This window comes from Myotis myotis, unplaced genomic scaffold (genome assembly GCF_014108235.1).
Source record: "Myotis myotis isolate mMyoMyo1 unplaced genomic scaffold, mMyoMyo1.p scaffold_m19_p_9, whole genome shotgun sequence".
Taxonomy (NCBI): domain Eukaryota; kingdom Metazoa; phylum Chordata; class Mammalia; order Chiroptera; family Vespertilionidae; genus Myotis; species Myotis myotis.
The window spans coordinates 53,521,453-53,543,127 of NW_023416401.1; the positions used below are offsets into that span (position 1 = coordinate 53,521,453).

The 21,675-nt window shown below is 43.5% G+C and overlaps 1 protein-coding gene and 1 pseudogene across 1 annotated transcript in view; one reads left to right on the top strand and one right to left on the bottom strand.

Moving 5' to 3' along the window:
* Nucleotides 1-10,144: 10,144 nt before the first annotated feature.
* The window catches only part of ONECUT2 (one cut homeobox 2), a 50,182-nt gene continuing 38,651 nt past the window's right edge, over nucleotides 10,145-21,675 (bottom strand). The window contains exon 2 of the mRNA XM_036323655.1: nucleotides 10,145-11,346. Within this exon, the coding sequence (XP_036179548.1) occupies nucleotides 11,060-11,346 (287 nt within the window). The 3' untranslated portion in view covers nucleotides 10,145-11,059. The remainder of the gene's footprint in view (nucleotides 11,347-21,675) is intronic.
* LOC118663739 lies at nucleotides 14,719-15,599 on the top strand (annotated as a pseudogene).

Genomic DNA, 21,675 nt, shown 5'->3' on the forward strand with positions numbered 1-21,675 from the left:
AAAGAGCAAGTTAGAGTCCTCTTCGACTCTAGGGAAGAAGTACCACGATATGGCCGCACAGGTGATGTTGTAGGGAATGGTCATCTATTTTTGCCCAAATCACTGGAATAGTTGGTGGAGTTGTCCAGGAGAATGGACAAAACAATAAAAAGCCATAGAATAATTACTGATATAGATGTCATTTGAATTTCTATTGGAAATTGACCTGACAACAAAATACTAGAAGAAACCAAGCATAATCCGAGTGGCCACTCCCAAACAGAGAGTCAGGAGAGGTGAGAGCTGGATGCATTCACATCTCCATGCACATGGCTAGTTAGGTCTGAGGTCATGAACATAAAGCCAAAATAATGCCCTTTTGTGGAGACTGAAAATGCAGAGTTGAGCTGTTTTCAATGCTTGTTTCCAAACCCCTCTTGCACAGCATGAGACAGCTGTGTCACCAGGACCCCAGTTGTGGACAACAAGTTGGCTAACTCAAACTTGGAATGACCAGTCTCATAAAATTTGAACCCAGTTCAACTGACTCATTTTGAAATCCCAACAGATGTAAAGGTATTTTTGAGGTGAGACATCTCCCATGAAAACCAATATTACCACTGCCTGAGGCTGAACTGTGTACATTTTCACAGTTTAATGTATACACAACTGTTCCACAACTGCTAACAAACAATTGGCGCCCATGCATAAATAAAGTCCATTGAACCAAAGGGGAAGGAAGATCTAGTTCAAAATGAAATGTTGCTATTAAGACCACAATGCATCACACTGCTAATTTTTTAGCCTCATGCATAAACTTATAGCACTGATTGGCAGTTGCTAATTATAATACTACACTGTTAACACAGAACAATTAATTGTTCAGACCAAGTAGCACAAATGTAGAAAATAATAATTTTTTTCAACAGAGCAAATGAACACAGATTGTTTCTTCAGCAAAATATGAAACTGTAAACTTTGGGCTCATTCTGCAACTTTCCCCAATCAAGAATAAATAAAATCCAAAGGGGGTAAAAAAAGAACATACATTTTTTTTTTTTAAGCGCACCTTTTCATCTATTACAAAAGCACAACCTAAAACGTATAAAGCTTTTTTTTTCTTTTTTCTTTTTTTAAATCACAGTTACCAAAAGAAACAGTGAATATTTATTACATACGCTATAATAACATTACTCTAAACACTATTATCTATGAGGTATATCTGAGAAAATTCGGTAAGGAATTGCGCGGTCTGCATTGCCAACATGCCCAGGGTTCGTATTAAAGCTTTGGAACCGTGAAGAACTAGAAAAGGGAGGAGGACGGGGAGCAGAAGGAAGAGACAGAGAGAACCTTTGGTATTAGTACAAATCTTGTTCTTTGCAGGGTTGCATTGCAAAGCACCACAGTACAATAAGCCCACCAATTTACTGTATGGAGGCCCAGTTGAAGCTGAGGTATTCACAGGAAGGATTAAAAAAAGCACAGAGAGGTCCAGACTGGCTAAATCGTTGCTTTGGTTCAAGCAAGGCACTCGTCCCGTGGTTATGTCACACTTTGCAAGTGAAGCATGAGGCTGAGGGGGGATTGCTGAGGAGGGGTCTGCCAATTGGGGATGTTTTCTGTGTTCAGGCTGCCATCGCTCTCTCTAGGTTCCCTCTTGCAGGGGCCCGGTGGTGGGAAGGCAGGGAAGGTGGTGTTTGCTTAGAGGGGAGCACTCTGCTGCTGAGTGCTCAGATCTCTGTTGTGCCTCCCAGGTGTTCCGAGACGTCTATCACCAGCAGGAACTGGGGAAGGAAACCAATGCAATGTGCTGTTTGGAAGGAAGGCCCTACAAGCCTGCCATGTATAGGGGAAGGTAGAGCTTTCAGCTTGTCTGGACAGGAGGGAACTTTTGCAAATCAGTGTGGTGCTAGGAAACCACAGGAAGGGGATAAGTGAGTCTCCTAAAGGCGGTCAATCTGTCTTCTAAATTCCTCTACTAGCTACTCTTTCTCGAGGCATGCGCTGATTGGTCTTTCTCCTTCTTAGCTTCTTTGCCTAAATGGTCCCTTTAAAAGCTCAAAGGTAACCACATCTCTATGTGAAATGCAAAATACCAGTGCTCAATAAAGAGCTGTACAGATGAAAGGGGGGTCTTTGCATATATCTAAGACCCATTTGCTCAGAAGCTGAGAATGATTCATTGGCCAACATGCAAGTCACTCTAATGAATGGACCTTAATAGTGACTGAATCATGTAATGCAATTAAAAAAAAAAAAGACTAATTTCATGAGTAAGAAGGGAAGAGAGAAGCAACTTTAAGTAATCATTTCTTAACTGGCTTGTCTATTCCTCTGAAATTTTGGGGTCATCTTTCATTTACAATAAATAATCCTTGACATAAGGCTTAATGTTCTCTCACAAATTCTGTACATAGTTGGCCTAGAAATGAAATATAAACACACACCTACAATTCAAGAGGAAAAGGCAAAAGCTGAACAGCTTACTAGTAAATGTCACCTGTACAAACGGTGATCAAATTCCTTTTTTCTGATACTAACCTAAAATATCCATAATAATTAAACTCAACAGACCAGGAACAAACTCTCTCTTCCCACTGAATGAAAGTGTATGTATAGCACACTTTGTAATGGGGAACTTCAATAGTGATCACATCGGATCAATGTGCACTTCCAAGGCAAAAACCTCTCGATGGGCCCTGATATTTCAAGGCTGGCCACTTTTATAGCAACTGACCATATGGGACTTTCTGTTGAGGTTCTAACAAGACACACACTGAAATGCCTCTGACTATTTTTACCCACTGAAAATGTTAAGTGATAAGCCCAGGCCCTACTCATTGCTGAAGGATTGCCACCCTGCTCTTTGCCAACGTGTGGCCTGTCTCCTGCAGAGGAAGCACAGGGCACTGGAGCAGGGGGCCTTGGCCTCTACGTAGCCTTCAACTCCTCCAGGCCTCCGGGGGAAGGGAAGTGTTGACTAAATGATTTCTAAGGTCCCTTCTAGCTCTACTGTTGAGTGGTTAGAGTTTCTGTGGTTCAGTAATTGGAAATCTTTACTGTTTTAACTCCATAGTAAGGACAAGGTCAGGGCTGGGACTGAAGGCCACTTCCAACCAGACTTCTTCACCCATTTGGCATTGGAATTTAAGGAACCCAATTACAGCAGCATCTGAATTTGCATCCTGAACATGTGGCAGGGATGGGGAACAAATGGGAGAAACACAGAAAATATCCCTTCTCCAATTGGCAGCCGTCGTCGCACAGATAATTCTTTCTTTGGGGTATCTGAGCTGTGGCTGTACATACCATACATCAGAGAGAATAGTTAAAATTGTAAAAGAGCACAAGCAAAATGCAGACCGCACAGAGAAAGAAATCTTTGGTATCTTTGGTGTCTCAACACGATTAAAATTACAAATGGAAAAAGTCAGTGAGGTAGCCTTCTTTGGTTCTCACTAGAAATAGAAAGTTTTTCCTTTTTTCTGCTTTTTTTTTTTTTTTCCTTTTCTGTTTTGTTGTTTTACACACACACAGAGTTCATTCTTGGAAGCAGCTAGTGTAAGGGTTTCTCTCTTTTTGCAGTTATGCTTTTTTAAAATGTATTTTTCCAGTTTCTGTATAGAAGCCCCGAAATCCAGGCTGGTGAAGCAGGGTCTCGGCTTATGTTTTCTGAATGCACAGGTTCAAGTTGAATAGTCATTGCTTGTCCACAGACTTTGCTCTGTTGTTCTGACCACAAACAAACTATAGTGCTCTCTGTTGTTTTTAAATAAAAAATATAAACTATACAGTGCACCTTCCACAGATGCTGAATAAGTTAAATAAATAAGTTACATTAGGAAGGCTCTGCGGGCCCCAATAATTCAAAGGTGAAGTTTGCCTGGTACCAGGTGAGGCTGCGAACTTAAATTAAATAATTTAATAATTGTTATTTAAACTATTTTCAAAGTTAATTCAAGAAGGAAACATACCTCGATTTCTCTTTTTTTCCTGTAACCTGTACTTCTTCCCTGTCTGTAACAGAATTTCACTGCTTTATAAAGCAAACTAACCTTCAAGAGATTGGTCTAGATTTTGATAAATAAGCACAAGGAGTAAAATCAAACTAAGGAAGGATGATTAAATAATTACCCACATCCTATACATTTCTGTACTAGAGACTAATTAAATAAATTAATTACATAGCTGGTTGGGTCATAACCCAAAGAGACAAGAAAAAAAAAATGTTTCTTTTGACTGTCTTCATTTTTTTGATGGACAACATTTATTAACCTCTTTCAATAGTCTAAATGAAAGTAAAGCAGGAAATTATAACCTCTAAAACTTATGCTCAGAAAGACCATTTAGATGTGACAAGCATGGAAAAATAATCACCACTTCCCCCTCTCTAGCCAGCGCAGCCCCCACAATACCACGTCACCATTGTCTCAACCCTGGGAACCAGAGTCCACTTTTTCCCTATTAGTTTGCGCTTTCTTTTGCTATTTTGTCCTTCTTTTTCTTTGTTTTATTCTTTTTGTCCCTTTTCAGGTCTTTGGATTTAGCTTTAGTTATGAGAGATCCAGAATAAAGCTATTCAACCGAAGTAATCAAGCATATGTATCATTCTTACACAGATGATTAAATAACATCCAAGGTTTCTTGAAAGTTGAGTTTATCTTGGATGTGCCCAAATGAAGGTAACTCCAAGTGCACACAAGGAAGATGTTGGGATACTTTTCTCCCCCTGAACTTGAGTTTTACGTGTTACAATAAATAATGAAAACAATGTACATTGTAGATGTACTACATGCATGTTAAATGATCATTTAAAATTTATTTATTGTAACAGATGACAGTAGATGTGTATGGAGATGTCTGTGCGCACGTATCTGTGCACAGTCTAGACACGCATAGGTAATGTGTGTGGCTATAAGGACATCATGAGAATACAAGTCAGAAGATGTATCTAAACCTGCATACATCCAAGCTGACAGACTGTGTGAACTTGAGGCAAACGTATCTACCAAGGTTTATGCTATTTGAAATGTCTGCTGCTAAAAGATGGGGCAGAGTGGAAGACTTCCATGGGATGACCAAACTCGGGGAAATGTGTTTTTTCCTATTCACATTATCTCGACTAAAAAGGTATTAGCTGGCTAATTCCAGTCGGCAAACTCAAACACCTGTAAGGAAAGCTCAGGCTCCAGTTTTAACTTGCCCAAGACTGTCAGTCATTTTGGTATCTGAGAACAATGAGTATTTCTGGTCCTGTGGGATTCATGCAATTGCCCATCAGCCTCCTTTATAAGCTTTGTGTCTACCTACGTGAAGCCCTATTTTATTTTAATAATTGTTTTTGTATTTTATAACGCATTCTGAGACTTCCTAAAACAAATAAACAAACCCTCTCTTTCTCCTGCCCCTGGAAAGAAAAATATCAAGGGTATTTTTGAAAAGAAAATTGGCATTGGGACATCCATATTTAAAGCCAATGTCATTAACTTCTGAGATTCTTACAAATCAGGTGCCCCTTCTTCCTTTACTAAGAATTTTGTAAGCTTCTCGATAACTAGGATCTCCTGCTCTTTTACGGTGACTTGGTCTTAGTGAAAGGTACCAAATTATTAAGCTAGTCAGTCTCGCAGGTAAGTATCAGAAAGTTATAGGCACCAGCTCTCTCCCTTCTGCATCTGCCGTTTCCCCATTCACTCCTCCTGGTTAGGCTAACAAGTCCAAATCACACAACATCAGCAGCAACAACAACAAAAAATCAGCTCTGATCTGTTAGGAATCATGATAATTATGTTCCCAGTACTTGTGTCTGGGTCTTGGTATAAACTTGGACCATATGTATCATCTCTTTTTCTCTACTTTTTAATAAAGTTCATTATTCTTTAATAACACTGGAACCCAGCCTGTTTTTATATTTTTAAAAACTTTTACAATACAACTTCCTGAAAATCCAAGTTCACTGCAAAGTATATTGTCATGACACAATAGCAATGACAATCACACAGACACCTGTGTAATCCTACCAGTATTTTCAAAAGTGGGGAAGTGTCCTCCCGACCCTATCCAGTGGTAAAGATTTTTAAAAATCTGTTCAACTTTAATTTATTGGCATTAATAGGTGGGTGCCCAGCATAGATAAGGTAAAATGATTGATCATTTAAAAGGTATTTATATTTGGCTCTGAAATACATTGTTAGACTTACAAACATGCATATATATATACCTGTGTGTATCAGATTTGCCTTCCTAATCTTTATTTTACTTTAGCTCTGAATGAAAATTAGCTTGAATTTTCTAAGTCCATAAATGCCAAGAGCCTGCAGGAAAAGAGATACTACGGAGCCACTGCTCTCATCTCTCTGGAGAAAATGTCAGGCTGGTCCCTTCCCAACTCATTCTCGCCGGTACCTGTACATGCTACAACCTACACACTATTTTACATTTTGGAAAAGCCTTTATTATTGGGGTTGAGTTTTTATTATTGTTGCTGTTTTCCTTTAAAAAATATTGGCTCTTAATAAAAAATTCCTGGAATAAAAGAATTATATTCCCAGAACCAAAATCACATTGAACACACAAGTAAACAATAAAGAAAAGTATTGCCAAAACCGGTTTGGCTCAGTGGATAGAGCGTCGGCCTGCGGACTGAAAGGTCCCAGGTTCGATTCCGGTCAAGGGCATGTACCTGGGTTGCGGGCATATCCCCAGTAGGAGATGTGCAGGAGGCAGCTGATTGATGTTTCTCTCTCATCGATGTTTCTAACTCTATCTCTCTCCCTTCCTCTCTGTAAAAAATCAATAAAATATATTTAAAAAAAAAAAAGAAAAGAAAAGTATTTTTCAACTCAATAGCCTTTGGACTTCTGGTGCCTCAAGAATGTGAATTTTGGTTCAGGACTGTCCCTTCACACTGTCCCTTCCATTGCTGATGGCTGAGGCATGCCTGGAATTTATTTATTTATTTTTTTTGGATTGAAGAAAAGGACCTTAAACTATAACATGACCAAACAATTATTTCTTCCTAAAATTATTAATTTAAAAGTAAGATTTAAAAATGCTTGAGGAAACTCATGGGTCAAATTCCATTACCTTTCAATTTGTAGAGATTTTTTTTCCCTTTCAGATTTTTAACAAATTGAAATTCAGTAGGGCTTACAATTTTGATACATAAATATATGGAAACGCACATGTATTCATGTATGTATGTAAATAATTTTTTAAAACACACATTTCTCTGGTGAGATGTTTATGAAAAGTCCTTGGAGGGGAGTTCTTGGTTTTTTACATTATGACTTCTTCCTCAGGTCACCAGGAACACAGAGGGTGTATGTGACTACCCCTCATTTGGGCCAGTGTTGAAATCTCAGGCCACAAAGAGATTTTTGCTCTTTTGGAGTAGACATCTTCCGATGATGCCGGAGACTGAAATGCTGAGATTAGAGTACCAAAGAATCACTAATCAAACCAAGCAGGCTTGGCTGCTCAATCTACTCTTGATAGAACAACCATTTCCACTGGCCACAAGTCACAAGGAATCATTTGGAAATATGCAAGTTGAAATTCATTTTTATCAACCAATATGGAGCGTTCCCCTGCTGAAATAATGCTCTTTTTGGTCATTTGACAAAGAAGACATGGAGTATGAGCAAGAGACAAAGAGACACGGAAAAGTCCAGGTAGGGTGAATGACAAAAGTCCAGGAGAGTCACAGCTCCATGGCTGCTGCCACTGAGAAGGGAGGCCCACACAGTGGGAGTGAGAAGTGGAACAAGGGACAATGGGGCTCCCAGGGGCAGGACCCTGCTTTGTATTTTCTCTCCAGGACTGAGACCCACCCCACCCCAACAACACCATTGCCTTACCCCAGAGCCAGCTGTGGTTATACACAGGCTTGTCTACGCAATTTGGTCATTACCACCCTGAGGAAACCTGATTAACCCACTGCAATGGGAGGTACTTCCCCTTTGAGAAGTCCCTTTGGTAGATCTACTCACCGAGGAGGATCTAGAACACCTGGGACTGGGACACTCCTGGAGAACAGATTTCTGGACTGGCCTCATCTCCGTAAGTGGTGGGAATGGACCATGGAGCCTTCCCAGAAGACGAGCACCTGACTGGCCCCGGCCTAGTTCTGGGGTGGGTGGGCCTCACCACCTTGATTATGGTTGAGGCATAGATGAGCGATGACTCCAAATACAAATAAAACTCATTTTCACTATGGGTCCATTTATCAACAGCTTATCAAGCTTGTACTTGACTTTCAACCTTTGCCAGGAATTTTCACAGAAATGTGAATACTTCAAGTCATCCACAGTGGTAAACAAACTCTGGGATGTCATGAGAAATGAGCAAAATTCTGAACTGAATACTTAATCAACGAAACACTTGATAAAAACAAGACATGAATTTGGGCAGCAATAATTTTGGGGTTATCACCAATGTCAAGTTGAGTCTATATACGTGTTCATATATTATATATATATATATATCTTTCTTTAGAAATGCAACTTTACAGCTGATTTTTAAAAAGCTAATAGAAAAGTAGAAACTGGCAATTATTTTTACATGTTTCCCCCCACCCCCAAATGAAGCCCTGTTAGGATGTAGCAATCAAATGAGGTTGTCAATTCCTCTATAAACTCTTTGGTTCTGTGGCTCGGGCGAGGATGTGTCACCAAGACCCCTAACCCTGACTCTCACTCCCCTCCCCTCCCCTGATGATGAGACTGAACAAAGAAGGAACCTTAAGTCTAAGGGATTAGCAAAGAACATTCAAATGACACTACCATTCCCCCCACTCTGCAGAGCAGAGAGAAGAGAGTCGTTCGCTATGCCAACATCTTAAGCTTGGAGTCCATAGAACCTTTTGAGAGATTCCATATTAGGGTAGAAAGCCATAAAACAAGATGAAAGGGAAACAATAAAATCAAATAAATGACCCTTTCCTTTCGTTGCTCAGAAACAAAATTGATTACCTTTATACAGATCAATGGTACTATTAGTATGTTAGCCAGGCAAGAGGAGATAATGAACTGAAACAAAAGGTGTGAGAAATCCTCATCTTTGGTATTGTAGCTGTTGAGGTTTCTGTTGCTCTGTTCCGTGTTCTTTTGAAAAACTGCATAGGCACAAATTAAAGACAATCTTCAACTTTAAGATTCCCGCGTGAGTTGTCAAATGAAGCAGCAGCCACTGAGGCGTTTTCCTTATTTCCATTCTTGTCTCAACCCTTTCTTTCAAATCTGCTTCCAAAAAATGTCCCAAGAGGTCTGTTTGAACACAGTGTGTCTCACTGCATTTTTTTTTTTTTCTGGCGTGCTTCCTTCTTCTTGGTGGTGATTTTCATTGATTTACGTATTTACTTATTCACCTTAATGGGACAGTTTTGTTTGTTGCAGAAGTAGGTGCAGAAAAAGTTTCTTTGGTTTCGATTAAGTAATTCATAAAAAAAAAGTCAGTCTCAAGTGTCTGTAAAGAATCATTGCAGCGTTTGGCTTGCTTTGAACACCCCCATGGTGCCCACCTGGGGCCATTCACTGGTAAATATGCACATCATGACCTTCGCAATCTCCCAGAGTTCTGTGGGCGCTCTCCTGCTTGCTGTTGGAAGGTGACAGCCACTCCCTGGGTGGCTTGGCTGATGTCCTTGGCATAGCCTGTCTGCTCAGCCTGATGGTGAGCCAAATGCAAGAGCTGGCTGCCATTTGGAGTTGCAGAGGTTTTCTGATTTCTAAACGTAATCACAGTTTATTTAGGCTAGAAAATGGCAAGTAATAAATGTCTTTGGTTTGCAGTATTCTGCTTCTTTGGTGTGCTGTGTTTTCTCCAGTTTTATTCAGCTGTTTTTCTAGGACAACTTAACAATGGAAGAGGTTTAGGACTAGATGCATAACATGTATGGCGGTTTGAATGATTATCTTTTTCTTGTAAGAAAACACTGAAAACATCCCTACCAATGGGATGAATGAGAGAACAACCCAAATCTGAAAGAGTGAGAATGAGTTACGTGGTGGTCAGAATGCACAATAGGAGGAACCAGGTGACTAACAACCAAGAAGGATACATTAATGATCTAAAAAAATCTAGATCTTTTAAAATGCTGCATTTGCTCCATGTACCATAACAGTTAAATTGGCCTCCTGAGTGTGCGTCTGCATTATGTACAAACAGAATTTGTAGCAAACTGCAAAATGTGCTTGAAGCCTTATTCCCAATGATTCCCTAATCACTTCCCAATCGGTGTCTTGAAAATCCAGAGGTGGTGAATCCAAAACCTTCCTTTCTTCTCTGTTTATCTTTGTTGTGCTTGATACTTTGAGCTCAAGTGAACTGATTTGTTGTTTTGATGGATCCAAGACCATATTAGATTTACAGGAGGTAAAGAAAAGAAAACTGTAAACTGGACCAACATAAATCTTTCAAAACCATTCAATGAAAAGATGCCTGAGTTGGAAAAACAGGTCCTTGGGTTTGTTTGTTTGTTTGTTTTTAACTTCATATTTAATACTTGTGCTCAGTAATTATCATATCCGATGTTTTTTATGTTATGGCTGTGAACTTTGGTGTATGTGGTGTGATGTGGCTAAGCACTTGAAAATCAAATGAGGTCATTCTGGTTGCTAGAGTCTTCTCTTAAAGTAGCATCTTGGGAGCCCAAACTCAGATGGAATTCCCACGGTTACTTGTGAGAACTCTGACTGCAAGAGGTTGAAAAACTCCCCAAGTGGGGCTGTTGACATTTTAAGCAATCCTGAGCTTGGTTGACACTACACTGAAATGAACTTGCTCCAGGAAGGCCCCATTTGGGTTTCTGAGATGCTCAGCATGCTCAGAGGACAAAGTCCGGTTCAAAGAGATTCATTTCCAGCTTTCACTTGGGCTCCATAGCCATTAAAAACAAAACAAAAAAGAACACCTGGCCTATGATTACAGCTAGAAGTTTCTTTTCAAGAGAATTGTGCTTTCAAATCACCAGTGAAGGGCCCCAGCTAAGAATCCAGTGTCTTTTTCCTTTGTGTTTTCTTTTGGTATGTGTTTTACTCATTTGGAAATGACTTGTGCCCAACTAAGAGTCCTTCCATCAGGCTTTGGTACAAGTGCTGGAGGTGGACGAGGAGCCCCCGGTGCTCAGGTCGTCCTGCCACTTCTCCAGGCTACGGCGCCGGGCGTTCATGAAGAAGTTGCTGACGGTTGTGAGCTCCAGGCCCAGCTGCTGGGAAATGGTGATCTGCATCTCTTTTGATGGGCGCTTGTTTTCCTTGAAGATGGCGAAGAGTGTTCGGCGTTGGAGGTCAGTGAACACCAGGCGGGATTTCTTCTGGGAATTGTTCCTGTCTTTGTTTGGTTCTTGCTCTTTGCGTTTGCATGCTGGAAGGGAAAGAGAGAGAAGAAGGAGAGAGTCAGTCCTGGCTCCTGAGAAGGTGATCCATTGAAAACATCGACAAAGTCAGACAAGGGGATGTAAACTGTTAAACTTTATTGTGTAAATTGCCCAGCTGTCAATAACCAGCCTTCCCCAGTTCATCTCCAGGCGACAGAAGGCATCAGTCAGTGTGCGGAGGGAGAAAGGAGAAGACAGCGGGGCTGTTTTCCAGTCTGGTTTGGAACCAGTTGCTTTTTCCAGTTCGCCTTCACTCCCAGCACCTGCTTAAATTTCTGTAACTGTGAAATCAGGGGGCTGGGAAGGGAGTGAGGAATCCAGGTCTCTAGGGGAGACTGGTTAGGCAGTTCCTCTTTCATATTCACTCTTGAGAATTTTTACAACTGATCTGAAATTTTACTGTTGGGAGTCAAAACTTAAAAAGTGCATGATGTTTCAAATTCAAAGCTTCTACCTACATGTTTCAAAAAAGTGATAACAGAATGAAATTAGAAGTGACAGAATGATGGTATCATCCTGACCTAAATCCCCTTCTTCCAGACTTTTGAAAATTTAAGAAAAAAATATGGAGGGAGAGGGAAAGACTATGAAAAAATTGGTTTAGCCTATTCTAATTTGGCTAGTCTGAAGTGACACCAATACAAGAAGATCAGGGCTAAGGGTGGTGGAAGAACCCCAAGTTAAAATGACAGGACCTCAGGGTCTTTGGTATGTCAATTAGTATATACAGTCTCTGATTTAGTAGATGTGTACCCACATCTGGATTGACATCTGCAGCCAGGACATTAATTTATGTGTCACTAAGTCTGCCTTCCCATACGAGTTTTCAAAGGCCGGGATCAGGTCTGTGTGATATTCCCGATTGGCTCTTTCTGGGGCCATGAACATAAATGAAGGCTTGGGAGGTTGATGACAAGTGGTGTCCTGACTCTTTCAAGAATGTACACTTTACAAACAGATTTGGTCTCAGAAAAGTGACTTGTAAGGGTTAAATAACGCAGCGCATACATATTACAAATTTCACCATGAGAACATGTGTTAAAAGTCACCGGTAAGAAATCCCAGCTCGCCCAGGGATGCTGTGCAGCCTCAGCAGAGTTCATTGGAGGAAGCAAGGAGGAGAGGCACAGCCTCCCGCACTCTTCCCCGAAGCAGATCCTGCAGGACATTCTGGCCCTAGATTGAGAATCTCTTTGTGCCAGACTGATGCTCCCCCAAGACCAGCAGCTCGGGATGCTGCCCGATGCTTTTCCATACTCCTCAAGCTGGTTGCATTCGTAGGGGCCGCTCTCCAATGTCCGCTGAGGGCCAGGGGAACAGCCTTCACTCTGATGGGTCTTAGGATTCCATACTGAGGACCAACCGTCATTGGAAAGATAGTCTGGAAACTGAACTTCCCCCCGCCTAGCTGGCCACCCTACCTGGTGGATGCTGGATACTGTCTCCCATAAAGGAATCCCTCCTGACATAAATGAAAAGTGATGACACTTTGCTTTGTTAAACTCTTTCTTCCTGACTTTTCCTTCTTTCATTTTGAAAAAGAAAAGTAATCCTGCTATCTTTGAATTTTAAACACACACACACACACACACACACACACACACACACACACACACACACACATATTTGTTTCCATCTAAAGCCTGTTCTTTTGAGAGGTCTGGACTTCTCAGACCAGGCTCCCCCTGGAACGGAACTCAGAAAGGGCTGAAACAGTGGACAGGTTTCCCAGTAAAGATTTCTTCGTTGCTCATCCCTGTGAGGACCTTACATTTTTGTTGAATGATGCATGTTTGCCATCATCTCATTCTCACATGTACTCTCTCTCATCTAATCTCAACTCTTTCACAACAGTGCTTCCAAACTTTAAGGTGCACAGGCATCACCTGCGAAACTCGTTCAAATGCAGACTCTGACGCAGGCAACCTGGGCCAGGGCCTGAGCATCTGCATTTCTCACAAGCTCCCAGGAGATGCTGCTGGTCCACATGCCTCAGTTTGAGGACCAAGCCTCTATCTGATTTCTAAAATCTCAGAGGAGCACCTTGAAGGAATGGAAAGTTCCAAATCTAGGCTCCTTCATGGGACGTGGGCAAATTCCCTAACCCCTCAGTGCCTGTCTTCCTGACCTGAATGACGGAAATAATGATGCTCACCTCTATAGAGGCCTATGTGAGTAACATTACATGGATGCTTCCTTCCCACCCTCCCTCTCATTGGAGTAACCCAGCAATCCTGAGGAAGATAACCAGGCAGAATTATTTTCATTTTAAAACAAAATAAATGGAGACCCAGAGGGTAAGGGATTGACCTAAGATCACATTCCAAATTTGCTGCAGACCCAGGGCAAGAATCTAGTTCTTCGGTGTCTCCATCTTTCTCTATAGAAACAGCCCCTATGCTCTGGGCACAAGGCTCTGGGGGTCCCACTGTGTGGGGCAGGGTTCTGGAATCTGTACTCTTACATACGTCCTCGGGCCCCTGGGAGACATGGGAGCTGGTGTGCTTAAGCACACTGCCACCTCAGGTCCTCAGACTATTGTTCCTGCCCAACCTCCTGGGACAGCTGGTACTGAGCCTTCATCTGTGGGATTCTGATGAGGCCCCCTGATAACCAACTCTGGGCAGGTCTCATCTATAAACATTGGCGGAGACCCTCTGTCAATTCATGCTCCTATGGATTAACAAAACAGCCTTCAATTTTCATACTAATACTGACCATTCTTCAGATGATGCTTTATTTGTGCTTTTAATGGAGTGTTTAGACAATGCTGGCAGTTTCACATTGTCCTATCAGTGGTAATATGTGAAGATTATATGTGGAGTATCTGAAGATCACACAGACATACACATACACACACATACACGCATATAAAACTTAAGAGAAAATGTTAAAGGCTTAATACAGCAAACTGCAGAGAAAGAACAGAGCAACAGGTCCGTGTATGCCTCCCCAAGAGCTGCCCAAAGCCACCGGATGCCAGGCAGTAGCCTGTGGTCTGCAAATGCACCAGTCGGAGAGCCCAAAATAATGAGGCAGTAGATACATAACCTGCCCAATTCTTACGTCTGACCATGCCATCCACAATTCCTTTTTATATTTTTTTTGTGCTACAAGGTACTTATTTCTCCACGTTTCAAAGAGCCAGGTTGCCCACCACTTCTGACAATTACAGAAATAACAAACACTAACAGTATTCACCCCATGATTCTTGCCCACAAAAGCAGTTGGTCAAGGGCTGAAGGAAAATAAGGGAGAGTTTTCCCTGGTGCGATTCCGTCCTATGCATCTGTTCTGGGGAACAGAAGTCATTTATCTCTGTTCACCTTCTCTCCCTGCTAAATGCGTGCTACCACCCCATGGAAGATTTGATGGACGTAGACATGAGCCCTCTGAGGCCCCAGAACTATCTTTTCAGTTGTGAACTCAAGGCTGACAAAGATGATCACTTTAAGGTGGATAATGATGAAAAGGAGCACCGATTATCTTTACGAGCGGCCAGCTTAGGGGCTGGTACAAAGGATGCACTGCACGTTGCTGAAGCAGAGGCGATGAACTGCGAAGGCAGTCCAATGACAGTTCACACTGCAACCCTGAGAATGCCTGGACAGCTCACGGTTTCCTTTGGTGGCTTTGAAATGACACCCCCTGTGGTCTTATGGTTGAAGTGTGGTTCAGGGCCCGTGCATCTTTGTGCACAGCACTTAGGAAGACGCAGAGTCAGAAGATGAAGAGGAGGATGTAAAAACTCTAAGTACATCCGGAATGTGTTCTGCGCTTGAAAGTGCTAGCAAAGTTTCACAGAAAAAAGTTGCTGCTAATGAAGATGATGATGAAAAAGACGATGAAGATGATGAGGATGAAGAAGAAAAAGCTGAAGAAAAATCTCCAGTAAAGAAATTTGCACAAGATACTCCAGTCAAACACAAAGATCAAACCAGAATGGAAAAGACTCAAAACCATCAACACCAAGATCAAACAGTCAAGAATCCTTCAAAAAAACAGCAACAAACAAACAAACAAATAAAAAAAACTCCTAAAACACTGAAAGCACCTAGTTCTGTAGAAGGCATTAAAGCAAAAATGCAAAGCAAGTATTAAAAAAATACATTAAATAATCCTGGCACTACTAGTAAATTAAGCCCAAAGATGGGGAAAGAGGAAAAGGAGAGATAAATATAGTCCATGCTGAGCATTATCAACAGTCCAGACTGAAGTCTTCTATTTTAATCTCAATGCCTTTCCTGACTTATCACCCACCCACACCCCATTCCGGGCTGAAAGCAATCTCACCCTGATCTCCTAAAGAGCTTTTATTTTGGCTGCTGTGATTCAGTGAACTTTTCTTTCTACTCTACTTGTTCATTTGCCTCACCTCTTTGACCATGTTTTAAACACCTTTGTATCTCCCTAGCTGCTCAGTAAATACTTGAATGAATAAAAAAAACACACCCCAAAAATAAACAATCAAAAGACACAGGGCCACAGTGGCTCAGTTGGTTGAGCATTATCCTGTGCACCGAAAGGTTGCCTGCCTGTTTGATTCCTGGTCAGGGCACATGCCTGGGTTGTGGGCTCCATCCCTGGTAGGGGCTGTGCATGATATAGCCAATCGATGTTTCATTCTCACATCAATGTTTCTCCCTTTCCTTTCCTCTCTCTAAAAATAAATAAAAAATCTTTAAAAAAATTATACTCTACAGTCAGATACCCACTTCTAAAGAGTTAGGAAAAATCCCAAGTAGCTTCCAAAACCCAGGAACGTGCATTAAAAACCCAACAGGGGAGAAACTAAGATGGCGGCATAGGTAAACACCGGGAAATTGTCGCCTCCCACAACAATTGAAAATTACCGCAAAGGACTGAGCAAACATCATCCAGAACAACAGAAAGGCTGGCTGAGTGTAAATTCTACAACTAGAAGGAAAGAGAAGCACGCTGAGAGCCAGAGGCGCTGCGGAGGTGAAGTGCAGAGGTACGGCGGCTCGCGTGCGCGCGCGAGGAAAGGGGGTGGCACCTGAGGACTCGGCTGCCTTTTTGAATCACAAACTCCCGACTGCTCTGAACTCCGGTTCCGGGAAGTCTCTGGGGACCCAGGTCTCATACGGGGAGAAGCTGGTCTGTCCGGCAGCGGGCGAACTTGAAGGCGGCTTTCCCTCAGAGGTGCTTGCAGCCGTTACCGGGACACTGAGACCCGAGACTCCGGGCGGAGAATCGGCCATAGCTCCCTGATCCGCCCTTTGATTCCCTGAGACCCCGCCCCACCCAGGCTGCGGCAGAGGCTTTTGCATGTGAATGTACCTAACTGCAGCCCAGCCAGGCAGACCCGGAACTTCCAAGAGAAGGCCCAAGGCCCCGCAGCGGCTTGCATTGCTTCACAGCTGAGCCTCTTCGTGGCTCCTGCTGTGTGGCCTCAGGCAGAGGCTGAATTAGCACCTCCTTAGATCCAGGAGCCACTGGACCATCCAGATTGCAACTCCTCAGATCCATAAGGGACACACGCAGGGAGCAGACTCAGTGAGCACCAAAGCCCCACTGAAGCAAGTCTTGCCCCAGAAGGGTGTCTTCAGCACAGAAGTTCTCCCACTTTAGACACAGCTGATTCTCACAGCCAATTGGCCTGGAGGTCAATTCCTCCCAGTGATTCTACAACAACCAAGGCACCAAGAGTGCACCAAGAGTGTCCACCCCAGGTAACTGGGGAGGCTGAGCTACTGGGCCCTACAGGACACCTGGCGCGCAGGGCCACTCTATCAACACAGGGAAGCTGCCAAAATGCGGAGACAAAGAAACAGGTCACAAATGGCAGAAATGGAGGAAAGCAAACGATTGCATATAGAGTTCAAGGCCACGTTTATAAGGTTTTTCAAGAATTTTATGGAAACCGCCGATAAATTTAATGAATCCCTCAATAAGTATAGTGAGACCATGGAGGACATGAAAAAGGACCAACTAGAAATTAAGCATACACTGACTGAAATAAAGAATAATTTACAGAGATCCAGCAGCAGACAAGAGGACCCAAAGAATCAAGTCAGAGATTTGAAATTCAAAGAAACAAAAAATACCCAACCGAAAAAGAAAAAAGAAAAGAGATTCCAAAAATATGAAGATAGTGTAAGGAACCTCTGGGACAACTTCAAGCGTACCAACATCAGAATTATAGGGGTACCAGAAGGAGAGAGAGGGCAAGATATTGAAAACCTTTTTGAAGAAATAATGACAGAAAACTTCCCATACCTGGTGAAAGAAATGAACTTACAAGTCCAGGAAGCGCAGAGAACCCCAAACAAAAGGAATCCAAAGAGGACCACACCAAGACACATCATAATTAAAATGCCAAGAGCAAAAGATAAAGAGAGAATCTTAAAAGCAGCAAGAGAAAGACAGTCAGTTACCTACAAGGGAGTACCCATACGACTGTCAGCTGATTTCTCAACAGAAACCATGCAGGCCAGAAGAGAGTGGCAAGAAATATTCAAAGTGATGAATAGCAAGAACCTGCAACCAAGATTACTTTATCCAGCAAAGCTATCATTCAGAATAGAAGGTCAGATAAAGAGCTTCACGGATAAGAAAAAGCTAAAGGAGTTCATCACCACCAAACCAGCATTATCTGAAATGCTGAAAGGTATTCTTTAAGAAGAGGAAGAAGAAAAAGGGACTCTGACCATTTGCCACAGCATGGATGGAACTGGAGAGTGGATAAATACCACATGATCTCACTCATTTGTGGAATATAATGAACAACATAAGCTGTTGACTGTCGGGACTTGGAGGGAAGGTAGGGGAGGGTGGGGGTAAGGGGGAAAGATCAACCAAAGGACTTATATGCAAGCATATAGGCCTAATCAATGGACATGGACAACGGGGGGGTGAGGGCATGAGCGGGGGGGGGGGGGGTAGAGGGTAACGTGGGGACAAGGACACATATGTAATATCTTAATCAATAAAAAATATATTAAAAAAAAAAAACCCAACAGATAGTGGGTGCTCATCATTGGTGTGGATGGGTCCCATCACTGCCAGGTTCCAGCTACTCCAGGAAGGCTCTGCCACTAGAAAAGTGAGGCCACCTGGATCTACTTCTCCTCCCTCTTGTAGAGTAAAATCAGAAGGGCATGTATAGGTTGATACTTAATATTGCACGATGGTGAGGAGGGGTTGTGGATGCTGAGAGCCCTCAGCTACCTACCCTCCCCTCCTCTCCACAGGTAGTGGTCTCTATGTGGGTCATGGAGGTTTGAGAGCTTGCTTTTATTTTAAAGACTAGGAGAAATCATTTGTTTATCCAATGAAGCTCTCTACCCAAGCTACAGTGCCTTCCCTGTCCCCCAATCCCTGCCCCTTTGGGGCAGAAATAGCATCAGCTCAGATTGAGAATGCTGGCTGTTTCCTGTTTCCTGTGGACCGGGACCTAGGACTGGCAGGGAGATATACACAGGTAGAGGCATCTGTGGTTAAGAACAAAGGGTCAGTCAGTTACTGTTTAAGGAATCCAGGGTCCAGGGTCATGGATAGACACATTTTTTACACTGGGTTCCCAGAGTGAAATAAGAGGGAAGCCCCCTCCCTCAAGATCTTGAGATGTCAACTTGCCTCTTCCCTCCTGGCCACCATGCTTTCCTCCCTCGGAGGGTCAGAAATGGGATAAAGAAGGTGCATCTTCAAGGATGTGCCACTCCCTGTAGCTGATCTTTCCGAACAAGGAAAGAGAGACAAGTGGCCTCCAGCGCTGACCCTTTCTCCTGCCCCCCACAGGGCCCCGACACGGTCAGGCTGCTCCCGGGCATCTTCAGGAACCCAGCACCCAGAGTAAATGGCCACAGGTCTGTCCAGCACCCATATATGGGCAGCATGAAGATGTGTGGTTGGGCATGAGGCAAAGTTATAAAGCCAAGGGGACTCACTTCAGAAGGGGGTTGGCTTGATTTGAAGAGAGGCAAGACAGTGAGGGACAGCCCCAGGAATGGAGGAAAATGTTTAGGAGGCCTCAAAACATGATGTACTTTGCTGTCCTTGAACTTGTAGGTGGGAAGAAGCCCAGATGCTGACCACAAAGGTCAGTAACCAGCCTGCCAGAAAAGTCTGCTTTTCACCCACCACTAATTTTCAGTCCTATGACAAAGGTCTTTTGGTATTTGCATGCTGAGGGTTGCTGGAAGCCAGGGCATCTGTTGGTGGGGAGAAGCAAAGTGGGGGGTAGGCAGAGGGCTAGTACCTGCCTGCTGCCTGCCTCGGTTTCGGTTTCCCCTTTGGTCTTCCCTGGAAGGGCTTGTGTCTGGACACAGATGGAGTGACCTCAGTTCTGTGTGTGTGTGTGTGTGTGTGTGTGTGTGTGTGTTGGGTAAGGGAGACAGTATCTAATTGGCTCTGTGAGGCAATCCTGGGGGTGATCCTGAAACCACACTTCACCTGACACCTGGTGCCCCAGGGCTGTGGCCAGAGAGATGCCCACAGGAAGGCGAGGGTCAGAGTCCCTAGAGAGGAGGGGAATCCCCCTTCACCAGCAAAACAGATGTCAGCTGAAATGATCAGCCCTGAGCATGGGATTCAGGCAGAGAAGGACCTATCTTGGAGTTGTTTTCAAGATCCGTGGAAGACCTGCTGCCCTCAGCCCTAGACCCCCGACACCTCCTGGCTGGTACTGATCAGGTCTGTTGAAGGCCAACCCTTGGCAGATGACTGCCCCCTTCCCCTGGGGAAGAGGGCTGATTTAGCTCTCTGCAGTCTTTCTGCTCCTTAGCATGAATAAGAAGAGGCTTGGAGAGGAAAGAGCAGAGGGAACTGAGGCTTACAGGAAGCAGGTGTCCCCAAGGGGCCAAAGCAGTCCCGAGGAGGGAACTGAGGCAGACTAATTGCAAAATTGGCCCCAATTCTTCCCTCCTAACAACTATCCCCCTGCAGTGTGACTGCAGCTCCTCCCAGCACAGGGGGGAGTTTGTCCACCTTTCCTGTGGATCTGGGCTGGCCTGGTGATTTGCTTTGTTCAACCCAATGTGGCAGCCGTGAGTGTGGCAGTTCTAGGGCAGGCCTCAGAAAGCAGTGTGCTTTGTTCACACCCTAGGGATGCTGCCTGGCCAATAGGAGACAAGCCCAGGCCAGTGTGGGTCAGTGGCCCCAGCAGCTGACTGCAGGCGCAGGAGCGAGCCCAGCTAAGACCACCTGAGCATGGTCTGGAATGGCAGAGTCACCCAGCTGATCCGTAGACTCCTGAGCAAGAATAAATGTTCGTGGCTATATGCCGCTGGTTTTGTGGTTCTGTGTAATGTAGCATTATTGTGGCCACAGACAACTGATATAGAAGCCAAGAACAACCTTTGCTTTCTGCCCAGTGGGTGGGTCAAATGTAAGTTAAGAAACCTCAGTTAGACATTGAGACCTGCTGCAAATTCCACGTTAGCAACTTATGAGCTGCATGACCTTGAGCCTCAGTTTCCTCATCTATAAAATGAGGATACTGATGCTCCCACTCTGGACATTAAGAAGCTAGCAGTATGGCTTGGGCCCGCTCCCTGGGGGATCGGGCCCAGGCTGGCAGTCAGACATCCCTCTGGCAGCCTGGCAGCCCTCGGGGGATGCCCACTTGCCAGCGGGGAGTGGGTCTAAGCTGCAGTCGGACATCCTTAGCGCTGCTGAGGAGGCGGGAGAGGCTCCCACCACCACCGCTGTACTGACAGCCATCAGCCTGGCTTGTGGCTGAGCAGAGCTCCCCCTGTGAGAGTGCACTGACCACCAGGGGGCAGCTCCTGCATTGAGCGTCTGCCCCCTGGTGGTCAGTGTGTCTCATAGTGACCAGTCATTCCCAGTCGTTCTGCTGTTAGGGTCAGTTTGCATATTACCCTTTTATTATATAGGATTTCTTTAATAAGTTTTAAATTTTTCAGACTGTGTTATTTTCTTGATTTGGGTTTTTAAACTACATTATTTTTCTAGAAGTTAGAATATTTTAACTACATTTTCACAATTATAGGTAAATAGAGGCCACATTGGTGAATAAAATCATTTTTTTTAAAAAAAAAAGAAGCTAGCAGTAATGCTCAGTATACAAGTGCACTCAGTAAATGTAAATATCCCTTCTTCATAGAGAAAGAAGAAAGATGAAACTAGGAATTCATAATTAGAAATGATTTCCCAATACTTCTTCTACGGTAAACTGTCCAGAGGGCTAACGGCAAAGAAAAGGTTAAAGATTTTTGTTTTCATTGTGAAGTTGTCTCATAGCCAATTTCCAGCCTTATGGAAAGGTAAGACTGTGATGCATTTTCACATACATGTCAGAGATCCTAATAGGCTTTGGACCACTGGCGTTTCCA